General features: G+C 29.5%; 1 protein-coding gene across 1 annotated transcript; it reads right to left on the bottom strand.

The window, feature by feature from the left end:
* Positions 1-2,910: 2,910 nt before the first annotated feature.
* Positions 2,911-13,723, bottom strand: LOC129972180 (zinc finger protein OZF-like). The gene is made up of 2 exons (XM_056086209.1): positions 13,571-13,723; positions 2,911-4,667 (listed from the first exon to the last, which is right to left on the bottom strand). Exon 2 carries the CDS (start codon positions 4,527-4,529, stop codon positions 3,015-3,017), a length of 1,515 nt encoding a protein of 504 aa, XP_055942184.1. The 5' UTR covers positions 4,530-4,667; positions 13,571-13,723; the 3' UTR covers positions 2,911-3,014.
* Between the last annotated feature and the right edge of the window lie 916 nt (positions 13,724-14,639).

Consider the following 14,639-nt stretch of genomic DNA (forward strand, 5'->3'; position numbering starts at 1 on the left):
AAATAGTTATTACTTATATACAAGATACTCACATTACACTTTGTAACAACTCAACTCTCTGTGTCAACTCAACTACTGATTTTTAAGTCTGGAATTGTTGTTGCGATTGAAGTTTGAATAAAGCAAGAATTCGAATTCGTTTGCGTATGCGTTTAGAAGTCATTTATTACAATTCAGAAGTGGGATGAACAGGCCATTTTAATTTTCAATTCTGTTTAAAGTACAAAATTTCATTTTGAACGCGACTTCGTATGGAACAGTTACGTTTCGTAGCCGAAAAATTATCCGAAGCTGTTACATCTAGTGGTTTGAAAATTCCAGATTTGAGAAAGTTAATATTAAATAGCAAAAAATATGATGAAGAAATGGTAAGAGGAATGGTTGACAATGGAACAAACCAAGCGAGAAGTCGAGACACAAGCCAAACTGGAGAAGTCGAGCGACAAGAAAAGCGGGAAGAAGCAGAAAGAAAACATGCTTTAGAACTTAAAAAGTTGGAGATTGTTGCTAAAACTTCATATTTCGTTGGCTTATATTTATTCATTCTTATTTAAGTTACATATTATTTTATTCGTTTTTGCCTTTCAAAATCATAAGTAGTCACACACCTTAAGATTTTAGAGTACTGAAGTTCATACTACCAAAAATCAGATCATCATATGCAGGTTCAGATGGTATTCAGTAAATGCCAATAAACATTACAAATGAGATAAAATGATCTTTTAAAAATAAAGGCTAATAATTATCAATTTTTTAATGATATAAAAGTACCTTTTGTTAGTAAATAACAATATAAAATTTAATATACCACCAAAATAGAAATAAACACTAAAGCTTTTTATAATAGTAAACAATTGATTGAAATATTTCAATAAGACAGTCAATGTATTCTTCCGAATAATCATTATTTATCTCTACATCTGATAATGTTCATCTTATCTCTTTTATAGTACACGCCGTGAAAAATATCTAGACTTTGCTCGTTATTCTAAAATTAACCACCGCATTATAAAGATATAAATGTCTGTCGTTGTAGGAATTCTCTATAAGTGTATGGAATATTTTCTTCATATAAAAGGTCGTCTCCATATTTAGATTTAATAGTATGAGACCCGCTTTCGAATACCTGAATTCTTCAGATTTAAATAACTCAAATACATTATAACATTTCGTAATTTTGAGTAAGCGAATGATGAGCAATAACCAATAGAAAATTTGAATTCCTTATTTTAAATGTGTTCCTTTTATAAGAGTTCCCTTAGGATAATGAATCTTTTACAATAATTCCCATTTTACATTAAAATACGCAATCAAACGAGATAAAATTCATGCATTTTTAAAATTATAAAAGAATAATACACATATTTTTAAATTAACAATTAAAAACTTTTTGAATAGAAAAAAAACTGATGCCAACCGAAGGAGCAATACCTAAAACATCAGTATTTCTAATTATAGTCATTCAGTCAAATGATTTTCAAGATATGTATTGTTTGATAACGGATTCCAAAACCCTCCACGTTTTTGAGCATGCGTTAGGATGGGGTTAATTCGCCAAAATAGGGATGAAAGAAAAGATGAAAGGAGGCGATGTTTACATTTAACAATAAGGTGAACTCGGATTATTCGTGGACTGATTTAAAATAAAATAATACGGTCAGAAACAATAAGATACTCGAAAACATGTGAAAAAAATTGAGCGAAAATATATCTAATAAGTCAAAGAATGATGAAGAATACCGGAAATGCGCTCATGTTTCCGCGCTTCACCCCTCAAAGTGATAGAGTCGTCGAAAAGTGATCGTCTCAGCATACTGAAACGAACAGTAAAAAGCTTTCCAAATAACATGAATTTTGCAGTTTCTTTTTTTAGAGGGGGGGGGGGGTATCTCAAAAGGGTTGCCTAGCATAAGTAAAATCATTAAAATGAAACGGAAAACTAAGAAAGCCCTTCACATTACTTCAGATTAAGACTTTTCCGTTTTAAATAAATGCTAAGGTAAAAGATCATTGTTTTTCACTGTCTAATTATAACCACTAATTCATTTAATTTCCCACAGTATATTTAAACTCATCAATGATTTAATATTATTTCTTTTAGGGTTTTCAGTATTCACAGGAAAGATAATAAAAAACAATATGGTTCCCTTAACGAACCTTACAAGTAATCGCACATGTGCAAGTAAACTTATTTGCACATATGCATGCAAGTAACAAAGCGAAATCGTTCTGCCTCACATTTCATAAAGGGAAGAATGTAATGCTGGGAATAGGTTAGTTTCTTCCATTTCAGATATAGCAAGGGGGGGGGGGGCGGAGGCTGAAGTAAAATTTAACAATTGCAAAAAGTATTTTTTTTTTTTCCTTCCCCACGAGCTTAAAATTTAAATATAAACGCAAAATGAAACACAACCACTAAAAAAGGGGGAAAAAAACATTATACAAATAAAGCACATTAAAATGTTTATATAAATATATACGGAAATTGTGTACCTACAAATATATTTATTTCAAATTTAATGATTTTTTTTAACGCTGAGTCACAATTTAATAAGTATTTATATACAAGAGTAAGGAATGTAAGAAAAAGTAATGAAAGACATTTATTTTAAAGTTTAATTTTTAGTTAAGATAAATTAAAAATAAAAAAAATCCTATGTTACAATTTCTTTGTTAAAACTTGGCAGCTTTAAGGCAAAACTGTTATCCTTATTTTGAATAATACTTATTAATAATTTATTAAAATAAGCAACATTTAATTTCTGCCGAAAGACATCACTTCGCAATCTATGGCAGGAAGCAACAATGTACAAAACTCCATAACTATTATATCACAAACAATTCCGAATGAATGTATGTGTAAATTAATAAGCATGAAGAATATTTTTCGAAGAAAATTATTTATAGTAATTACCATAAAAACTTATTTTATTTGTTTATATGTACAATTAAATATTCATAATACAAGCAAATTCTCAATATTGAATAAAATTTTTCTTTTTAAAATCAGAGAGTCAAAGTTTTCCATTTATGTGCCTAATAAGATGTCTATCCAGGTAACCTTTCCTAGAAAATCTTTTACCACAAGTATCACAAACAAATGGTTTTGTATGGGTACGAATATGTGCATTTAAATCATATTTTTGATAGAATCTTTTACCACACAGATCACAAGAAAAAGGTTTATCATTCGTATGAGTTCGATAATGTTGTTTTAAATGTTCATTTTCATAGTAACTTTTACTGCATAGATCGCAAGAGTATGGTTTTTCTTTTGCATGATAACGGGAATGCCTGTTTAAGTCATATTTCTGTGAAAATTTTTTATCGCAGAGATGACAAGAAAATGGTTTCTCACTTGAATGAATTCCATAATGAGTACGCAAATGATTCTTCTGAGAAAATGATTTACCGCATATTCCACAAGTATAAGGCTTTTCTTTTGTATGAGTTCGAGAATGAACATTTAAATGACCTTTCTGAGAAAACTTTTTACCACATATTTCACAAGAATACGGCTTTTCGTTCGTATGAGTCCGATAATGCTCTTTTAAATGACTATTCTGGTAAAACCCTTTATTGCATATATTACAAGAATATGGCTTTTCTTCTGCGTGATAAAGATAATGTCTATTTAAATGTCCTTTCCGAGAAAATTCTTTATTGCATAGATCACAAGAATATGGTTTTTCATTTGTATGTATACGAGAATGCTCATTTAATTTACTCCTTTTAGAAAACCGTTTATTGCATATTTCACAAGAATAAGGTTTTTCACTAGTATGAATTCGAGAATGAACTCTTAAATGACGTTTCAAAGAAAACTTTTTACCACATGTCTCACACGAATAAGGCTTTTCATTTGTATGAGTACCATAATGCTCTTTTAAAAGACTATTCTCATAAAACCCTTTATTGCATACTTCGCAAGAATATGGTTTTACTTCAGCATGATAAAGATAATGTCTATTTAAATGATTTTTCCGAGAAAATGTTTTATTGCACAGGTTACAAGAATACGGTTTTTCTTTTGCTTGAGAAGGACATAGATTGTTTAAATCAAGAGAACCTTGATTGTTTAAATCAAGAGAGCCTTGTTTGTTTAAATCAAGAGAACCTTCTTTATCGAATGCATCGAAAGGATAAACTTCTTCATTTGTGTGAATACAAACATGTCTTCTTAAATATCTCTTCTGAGAAAAAGTTTTCTTACATACGTCACAAATAAAAGCGTTTTCACTGACATGAGTACGGAGATGTACTTTCAAATAGTTTTTTTGTGAAAAGATCTTTCCACAAGTATTACAAGAGAATGTATTTTCATCGCTGAGAGCTACAGTTTGGGAGTTAGTGTCAGTATCCATTGCACTCACACACATATCACTAACTTCCGTTAGTGATATGAGTGGAGAATATTCTTGTTCAACAGTTTGGGAGTTAGTATCAGTATCCATTGCACTCGCACACATATCACTAACTTCTGTTAGTGATATGTGTTGAGAATAGTCTTGTTCTTCAACTGGTTTCATTCTTGCTATTTTTAAATGGTTTCAACTGAATAAAAAGCTAAAATCGTGTCAAAGATAAAAAGGCAAGTTGTTCTCCTGTATTCCGAATGGAAAAAACATAGTTCTTTGCACTGCATCGTGTCATCTGCAGCAAGTCACCTGGAAAACAAAATACATTTTCAGTATCACTTTACATCCACATAGACTTTTCTTATTTCTATGCAAACAAGATGACGTAAAAGCAACAGACAAAATTATTATTATTATTATTTTAAAAAGACAACAAAAAAATTTTTAAACAACTAAAATTATGCACCTTTTCTTACAGCACTGATTAAATTAGTTAACAATAGACTTATGGTTGCAAACTGGCATCTATTTAATAAATTTGATATTCTTTCCTTCATTTGTTTTATTTTCATACAAAAGAATATTACATGAAAATTGATGCAAAACTTTTAAGCCTTTGTGATCACCAATTTATGTTTCTCCACAGACAGAAACATAAAAATTCCCTGTATGTATGCCTAATTACCTTTCCAACCTATCGTTCATCATTTCTTTTGCATTCGTTAAATGACATATAACTTTTATAGTTTTCTATATAAAGGATTAGTTTCATTGGTGTAGTCTCGACATTCCACGCAATGCTGCCAGAAAATCGAATCAACAAATCGGTTCATATTACTAGAAAGAGGTTAGGTTAGGTTACTTTGACTTTACTATCGCAAGAGCAATCCTCGACTAAATTACGTCAAACAGATGGTAGAAAAACTAGACGTCTTTTTAAAAAGGAATAAGCAAAGTAAAAAACTTCTTCATATGCAAGTATATAAATAAGGAAAGATAAAAACGCCTGCCTTAAATTCCTCAAGAATCTATAAATTGTAAGCAAGTCAGCCGAGTGGAATTCTTTTATTGATTTCACATTTCCTGCACAATCTGCCAGAGCCTTTTCTACTAGGAAAGGAAAGACAGAATGGAAACTTCGGATGATATTTGCTTTATCGGATACTTCATAAAAAAAGTAAGAAAATATTTAACAATTGGATCCCCAATTACGAACGAAAATTTATTTGACCATACGACATGGTAAGAATTTTAAAGCCGACGTTACTGCTCTTGACAGCACGCAACAAGGGACAGCAGCAACCGGCTCTGGGCATCCCAAAAGTACCATAGTGTTATAGGAACCTATACGTTCAGAATTTGCTAGGAACAATATGACTCTTCGCTTGATCCCTAGCATATTAACCACACAATTACCAAACTATCAACTGAAATGATGTATTGAGGACTACTTGTTGCGGCATGTTTTATGCATCACCCGTCTAATGAGTTGCAACACACGGGCATGGCACGCGACACAATAATTTGAGCACGCCAAAGATCAAAACGGTTTGCATGTGACTTCATTTGATAAACTGAGCGTGTCCCAATTCGATTGGTTAGAAATTGAAGAATTTGAAATGCAACTGATTGATTTCCCGTCTAGTTCAATATGGATTCAAAAATTTATTGAAATAAGGAAAAAGTTGGAATTGATTAAAACAGAAAGATTAAAAAGCAATATAAGTAAAAATGCAAGTGACGAAATTTTGGAAACATGGAATTCGATTCCAGACACATTTAACTGTTTGAAGAAGCTGGTTCATGCTATTTTAACTATATTTTCATCTACCTATGCCTGCGAGTCATTATTTTCAGAGATGAATAACATTAAAGATTCGCTTAGAAACAGTTTGGCAGATGACTCTAATTCAGCATGCATTCTGCTAAAAGTAACATCTTACAATCCTATATTTGTCATCTAATCTGCAACGACAGAAGTTACACTAATGTTGCTTTAATTTGAATTACACGCTGCCGGCGTCCTGGCCTAGGGGTAGCACGTCTTTTACGTGATCTGGGCATCCCAGGTTCGAGTTCTGGGCAAAGTTGAACTTCCCTTTCATTTCTATCTGAGAGTTGTGTGAAAGAGATCGTTTGTAAAAAGGGGTTGTGCAAGCGAGTGTGTAAGTGTTATCTTCATATGAGCTAGAACTTCTGCCTTCGGATGCTCAGGGGTCTTTACCCTCAGAAGCTACTGCATCCCCTTTTCGTTATAACACGAACACATCTTCATCAATTACATGTATAACTGAAACATTTACTACTATACAATGCAAAATGAGTTTTTTCGTAGTAAATAAAGAGTTAAGAGTTGTTAGTATTTAGTTTTATTATTTTCCCAATAATCACGAGTCAAAATTATTTGGCGGCATGTCTATACCTCATTAACCATTTCTTTAGAAAAAATGGCACGTTGATCCATAAAGGCTCGCCATCTCTGGCCTATGAGAAGCAAAAAATAAACATAGCAGTGAGAGCTTTTTATGGAGAGACCTTTGCTTGCCGTCAAGAGAGGGAAAGAAAATAAATAAATAAATAAAAGAAAGAAAAAGAGAGGATAAGTACAAAAGGAGATCAGGTCATACATGTACCACGAGACCGTGAAGAATTGTCATGGCCAAAGAAGAGTGTCCCTGAAAGATATTAGAAAAAGATCAGTAACTATAAATATTTGAAATAATTCCTCCTCTCGGCAAGCTGGAAGGGAAAGGTAGATTCCTTTTTATATAACTTACTATTATCAAATTTCTTTCAATCCGTACCCAAAAATCAATAGGAAGTCTTCCCGAAACATTCTCGCACACCATTCAATTAATTTTCTCCCATCTCCACGCATAAAATTGTACTTTGGATAACGCCACGAATACCTTGCATGGTATTGGTGAACCCCATGCAAAATATTTACAAATTATAGATCTGGTTATAGGTACAAAATAGAGACCTTTGGCATGAATCCAGCATTTTTACTAAATCTATTTTGAGAATACGTGTTTTGGACGCAATTTTGCAGACCGATTCACAATAAAATTTGACACGAAACTATAATTGTAGCGACAAACTACATAACGAATTTCATTTATTTAAGTCATTGCATTGTTGTTGTTACACATCTCCCTGGAAAAGGAAAGCCTAGACCAGGTCCAGGAGGCCCTGTCGCGTCAGTTCCTCATAAATCTGCAGAAAGTCCCGTTCAACCAGCAGCTGCTTATAAGAAGCGCCAAGACAAAAAAACAAGGTGAACAGAACTAACAGGTTGGGTGCAGGAACAAGGTTGGAAAGTCTTCTCCAAATTCTGAAACCTTAAACACTTAAGATGGCCACTACGAAATCTGGCCATGGCCGATTGGAAAGGCCGAGGGCCACAGCGTGTTAGGGTTAGGGATAGGCCATTGCGGTTTCCAGCATACCACTGATGAGATGGAGTACAGCGCCACGCTGAAAGCAAACGATGTTTTCCCAGGGAGTGGATCTCAGTGGGAGTAAGACGGTTCAAATAGTCCATTGGAAGATCACAGCCATTCTTGGCAATGACATCAGCTGTCTCATTGCCATGAATCCCGACATGCGATGGGATCCATTGGAGGTTTATAGGTGTCTTCAGGCCAATTTGGCCTAGTAGTCATTGCGTTTATGAATTATCACGTTTACATGCATGAGAATGTACAAACCGAAAGATGAACAAAAGATTGACAGATTTGGTTGAAAATTTGATACGAATTTCTATTTTAGAAACTATTTAGATCAAATTTCATTTACATAGCTCTTTACGTTTTATAATTATTGAGTCATCAGTACTCAAACAGCCGGACAAACAAACTTTCTCTGAACTGATCGCCATTTGATAGGAATCTACAAATTTGGTGAAAAAAACTGTATATGAAATTTCATTTTCTATATCAAAGCTGTCTCAGACAAACTGATTGGAAGGCAGCCATAATGTCAAACATATGTTTTTCGGAATCAGGGATGTCCAAAGCGAAGAGTTTAATCAAAATCTCCATTTATATGACAAAATATACAAAGAGAAAGTCTTGAACTCACCAAAAAAATACGAATTCGAGATTTTGACGAATCTTCAAGTTTCAAATCTATAAATTCATAACGGGAAAAAAAAAAAAAAAAAAAAATGGAATCATGACTGTCTATGAACACAACTGAGAAGATCTTTGAGTCAGACGCATGGAATTTCAAATATGAATCAAATTTAGAACGAAATCCATTTAATTGAAGTCTGGCTGGCTGTTCAAATAAGAATGATGATAATTTCAAAATGTAAAAATAAATAAATAAATAATTTTTGGTATACAGGATTTACATCTAAAATGCAGATTCTCATCAAATTTTGAAGCAAATCTAACAAAGGGTTGACCATCTGTCAATCTGTATTTTGGCATGCATGTGAAGTAATAACATAAATAGAGGGATTACACCTTTATTGGGAAATATGAGAGTTATTAGGAAGTTTCGGATAGAATACTTTCGCAAGTTTTTGTTGCAATGTGATCTTGATGGGGAAAAAATGTTGTTAAAAATAGACAAAAAATAGACATTCAAAATACTCACTCAGTTTTCTTCAGAGTACATGTGAAGCAAAAAAAAAAATGGTTATGTAAGACTGAAAATAAAATTCTGAGCATTTGCGATTTGCACAGCTTTCAAAACGTAATTTAAGAAAAATGTGAGAAAGTTTCGAGAGACTGATAGTTGTAAATAAACCTTGTACATCTAAATTATATTTGTAGATTTATATTTTTACAAAGACTTATAGTAAAAATATTTACTTCGAATAGGAATTAAAAAGACTCTTTATTATTCCTTCAAAGTTTTTTTTTTTTTTTTTTTTTTTTTTTTTTGAGATAAAGGAAAATTGAGCAAAACAAACATCTGATGATTTAAAATAAATTTCCAAAAGCTGAGACTTTCAAAATAGAAGTGATATTTTCTAAACTAATTTATACAAGAAACTCTCTCAAAATGTTGTAGCTTAACCTGTTTGCAGCTTATAAACAATTTCTTTGATAAAAACTGGATCAAAAGAGAATATTTATAAAGAAAGAAAGCTAGTCACAAAATTTCAAATAATAAAAAAAAGAAAAGAAAAAGAAAAAAAAGTTATATTTGATTCATTTTAACCCTTTGACTACCAATTTTTAAAAATCTTTTTCTAAGCAATCGCATAGAAAATGAAGACAATGGCTTCTGTATTAGACAAATCTATTTGATTTTTTTCAAATGTTTTTTAAACCCCCATGGCTAAAACATGATGACCAAATACTCCCTCCCCACACCAAAAAAACCTACTTTTACTTAGAACTATTTAAGCTGATTTTAAAAGGTTAGTAGGATGTGTATGCCCTGTTGGTAGTCAAAGATTTAAACAGCATAACATGAAATAAATTTAGAAAATACTTTAAGCCATTTTTTAATTTAACTCCAATTGAGTCATTCTTCAAGACCAACCAAAAGTGCTCATTAATTTGCTTTCAGCACTACTACAAATTTGAATTCACTATAACACAGGCATAGTGCCCTAAGAAAGGCAGATTATTGTGTGAGGATAAGTAGGAAAAAAAAAAAAAAAAAAAACTGAGTGATTGTAATTTGTAAACAACTATATTTTAAAAAACAAAAAAATACATAAATATAAAAGCTTACATAAATATGGTATGAAGTCATTTTTAACAAAGATAGTAAATTCAATGTTTTTAAAAAAGATGGTTGTTATGTTGTATAAAGTGTGTTACAGTTTTTTTCTTAACAGTTTTTTTTTGGGGGGGGGAGGTGGAGGACAAATAGGGAAGGGAAAAAGCATTAGAGATGCAGAAAACTTTTATTTTTTCGAAAGAATAATAATAAAGTTCATTGTGTTATGTTAAAATACAAACTAATAAATAATGCTGATAAATAAGAATTAAAAGCAATTTTTAAATTTTATTAAAAAAATATATATAAATTTTTTGGAAAAAAGCAACTGTTTACATGTAATAGCAATATATAACCCAGAGAAAAATAAATCATAAAATGTTCCATAGTTCTTCAACAGCCCCTTATTCTTTTTTTATTTTTGTTTTTCATTTTAAGTAAAACATTCTTTTGTAAAATAAATAGTTAAATGAAAAAATAAAGTTAAGGTTAATACACCAAAAACATAAAGGCCAAACGAATTTTTTCACACATAATAAAAACATCTGAAAGAAATTTAACTAAGTTACAAGCACATACCTGATTAGTACAATTTTTATCTTATAAGATTTAAATTCTCCAAACAAACAGTACTCACCAATATTTGAAATATAATTATTTTACAGAACACGAGAAATCATAATTCCCCAATTGTAATACTTATAAAAATCTTGATAGAACAAATTTATATATCATGAAAGTAGAAATCTTATTAGTCAGATTATTTGAAAAATTTTAATTACTAAAAGGAAAAACAAAATTTTCAAATTATAAAGTTTTTCAAGCTAATAAATAAAAATATTTCAACATATTAATTTTTAAAGAATTTGATTAATACAGTATCCTGGCTTTCTTTATATGATTATTTTAAAAAACTAAAAATACTTTTCAAACAATAATAATTTAAAGAAGTAATTAATTAATAGACACAAAAGAAAATAATTTTAATTGAATATACAAAATAAATAAACATACTACAACAGTATTAAAATGTATCCTGTCATAATGTGCAAAACCCTACAGCTACTGAATCTAAAAACATGTTACAAATTGTAATAATTTTTAATATTTTGGCTACCTTTAAAAAAAAATTGGAAACAAAAAGCAAAAAAAGTATTAATATAAAAAAATAGTTATAAAAATATTTAAGTTAATTAATATAAAACTATATGTCAACTATATGTTTTTCAAAACATTTTATTGAATCTAATGAAGATTAACTTTGCTTATGGGGAAAAACAGTCATTTTTATAATTAAAAGATAACAAATGTGTGAAAATCATTAATGCAGACAAATATATGCAAACAATTAAAATGCAAGAGCATAAAAAGCACTGTTAGAAAAATTAAATTAGTATGATTAAATAAACTTTGTATCAGTATGTAATGAATCCATCTGATTATAGTTATAAAAAAATTAATGCACAAAATTATTGTAGATTTACATATTATTTAAAGAAGAATCAAATAATTCATTTTGGTTTTAATAAGCATATTATTTTGGAACGGATATTGAGTAGAGTTAAGAATAAGGATTAGGAATATTTATCTAAATGCTATTCAAATACAATATTATTGATTATATTATATTTAAATGTTATTTAGATTAAAATATGAATGTTATACTATTATATTCTTTTCAAACTATTATATTCCATTAAAGTGTGATTATTTACATTCAGATTCTCTCTTTTCCCATTTAACAGTGCTTGGTCCCATGGTGATATAAATATAATCCAAAAATACTTTAGATTTTTAAGAATGTACACAAATAAATCTATATGATTATTTTTGAACTAAACAGTGCAAATGAATGAAAAACTGGATTTAGCAGTTTGGAAGATTAAATGTTATAAATAATGAGAACGCCTTGTTAACAAACAGCATATTTTCATATTCTGTCACTTTGATTTTATAATAAAGAAAAAAAAAAGAAGGAAATAAATATTATAACAAAAATTTGTAATTGAAGCCAATATAATTAATGATGTCATACTAGGCATAATAGTTTTAAAAACTTTAATGGGATATTATCAATATTTCCCTGGATATTATTTTATGATTAGTAAAAGAAATTAAAATAAAGCAATTACAAATGAGTTTCTACGAAAAGGAAAGAGATAAATTTTACTTCCTACCAATTATTATAAATTAAATAATAACAATTATTAAGCTTTTCACAAATATAATCTTTTTTTGTTTTAGTTCATATTACAAAGTTGAAAACAGTTTTAAAGATTAAAACTTGAAAACAGGTTTAAAGATTTAAAAAATATATATATTAAAGTGGTAAGTTAAATCAAAAGTCAGAAATGTATTTATTACAAGGGTGTTATCCAAGAATTTTAAAGAAATTTTCCATCAAAAATATTTAATTCTACATATTTTAATGAGATCAATTAACTGTTTTAATTCTTTTATATACATATTTGAGAATAAATAACAAATTCTTACAAACTTATATTAAATTTAGTACTTCTAAGGTTTGATAAACAATAACTTGAAATTTAATTCTCCTAATGGCTTCTAGTGTTAAGAAGAATGCTTATATGCTTTCTGCACTAAGAAATTAAATTTTAATTTAGATGAAGTATGCTTTTATTTAAAATAATCTTTATAACCTGAAGAATTACTTTTTTATATAATGTTTAGAAAATGCTACTTTTTAGTGGAAAATATTAAGAGTATGTATTTGCATATTAGTACATCTTAATGTATTCAAAATATGTGATATCTTTCATAAACTTGACTGCATTTATTGCCTTAGTATGAATTTGGTAAATTAGTATTTAATTAATCTATTAAGGAATTTCTGGAAGTCAATTAGGGAGTTCAACAGAATAAATAAAATAATATAAATGTGAATGATACAGAATTTTGGACTCATCACAGTGAATATGGCAAGTACCTTCTACTTATATTTCAAGGAGGATATAATAACAAATTTGATTTGCATATATTGATGCTGTTACAGAAATCATTTTTGTATGTTTAATAAACCTTATTTAATCGGCCAGAATAAATCATGAATCTTTTAATTTAGACGGGCAATTTACAAAGAGAGCTATAAAAGAATGTTTTACATTCCACAGCATTTAAATTATATATTGCTACATTAAATAATAAGGAACTGAAATGCCTTCTCATGTGTTACATGTATGTATAGATAACTAAAACAGTTTTATAAGGCATTTCTTTTTTCATTTTATATTGCCTTATAACACAAAAGAAGCTCCTTATATAAAATGATGATGTCTCACCAAAATTTCAGATACCCAATATTCGTCTGCCTATTAAAGAGTCAAACAAATAGATAAAAACGATAATTATGTAAAAAAAATTTAATTCATTTTCTTCTCTGGTTTATACATTAACATAGAAAAGAGATTTTGATAAGATTATTTTTATGATAGAAAAAGTACTAGAAAATTTGACACATGGAATTTCAAAAAAATCAAAACAAATTATACACAAAATAAAATTATTACCTGTCAACTTATGATTCATTCTGTTAAAACGAAAATTATTTTTATTTTCAGGCAATTTATCTTGCCGCAAACGGATCAATAAAAATTCGAAGTAATTATTTCACCCTTTACAATGTTTGGACACCAGATATCTCTGCGGTTTACAGTTAATTTTACTTGCTATCAATAAAAATATGTTGTCTCGTTCACTCTCTGAATGGAACTTGTAGCCGAATCCAACGGTTTAGGTTTGTAGAAGGATGTTGCTTTCATGAAAGAAAAGAAAGATGCTGTCCATTTCTTGCAATTCACAGGGGCACAATTAAGGTTCATATTAGCCTTCGGGGTGATGGTGCAAGTTTTGATACGCATTTTCATATAGCATAGGTGTTTGGTACTGCAAATATACTTTTTAAAAATTTCATCAAGAAAGAGTGGATAAAATCATTTCTGTCTATAAGCTCTAGTTGAAAAATTCTAATTACTTGAGAATTAAGGGAGAGCAATTCATCGTTAATTTCATCTTCACAGTCGATTTTCTGGAAGATTTTCAGCAATTATTTTTAATCATCTTTCTTCTGCGGTGCAGATAGTATAATTTATTTTCCTTAATTTCTAGTAATTAAATTATCATAGTTCTATAGTATAGATTCGCGAATTTTATTCTGATGAATCTATTATTGTAAGAATTTTAGATCAAGGGAAGCCCTACAGATATCTTTGTGAATATCTTGTTGTAATCCTCTGAAAAATTAAAGTTTCTTAAAAGGGCTGATTTCCTTTCGGTAGAGATTTCATTTGATTCTTCTTCCCAGATTTGAAATTCATTTTTAGAGGTTTGCTGTTGGCATTTCGCTTGCATTTTTCTTGTTTCAGATTTTTCTTTACTTCGATGAAAGGGTCGTCCGTATCTATACCAGAAATCAATTTGAAACTTGTCTTCGTGGTCAATCGTGCAAATATTAACTGCTCATAGGTTATTCTTTTATAAATATTAACTGCTCATAGGTTATTCTTTTATAATTCTGATTTTACAAATATTTTCACTTACACATTTGTTTGTTGCTTGAATATTTTCAACTGCAATTTT

Source organism: Argiope bruennichi, chromosome 6, assembly GCF_947563725.1.
Source record: "Argiope bruennichi chromosome 6, qqArgBrue1.1, whole genome shotgun sequence".
Taxonomy (NCBI): domain Eukaryota; kingdom Metazoa; phylum Arthropoda; class Arachnida; order Araneae; family Araneidae; genus Argiope; species Argiope bruennichi.

Coding starts and splice junctions, on each gene's coding strand:
- LOC129972180 (XM_056086209.1), bottom strand. CDS start 4,529: ATGAAACCAGTTGAAGAACAAGACTATTCTCAACACATATCACTAACA.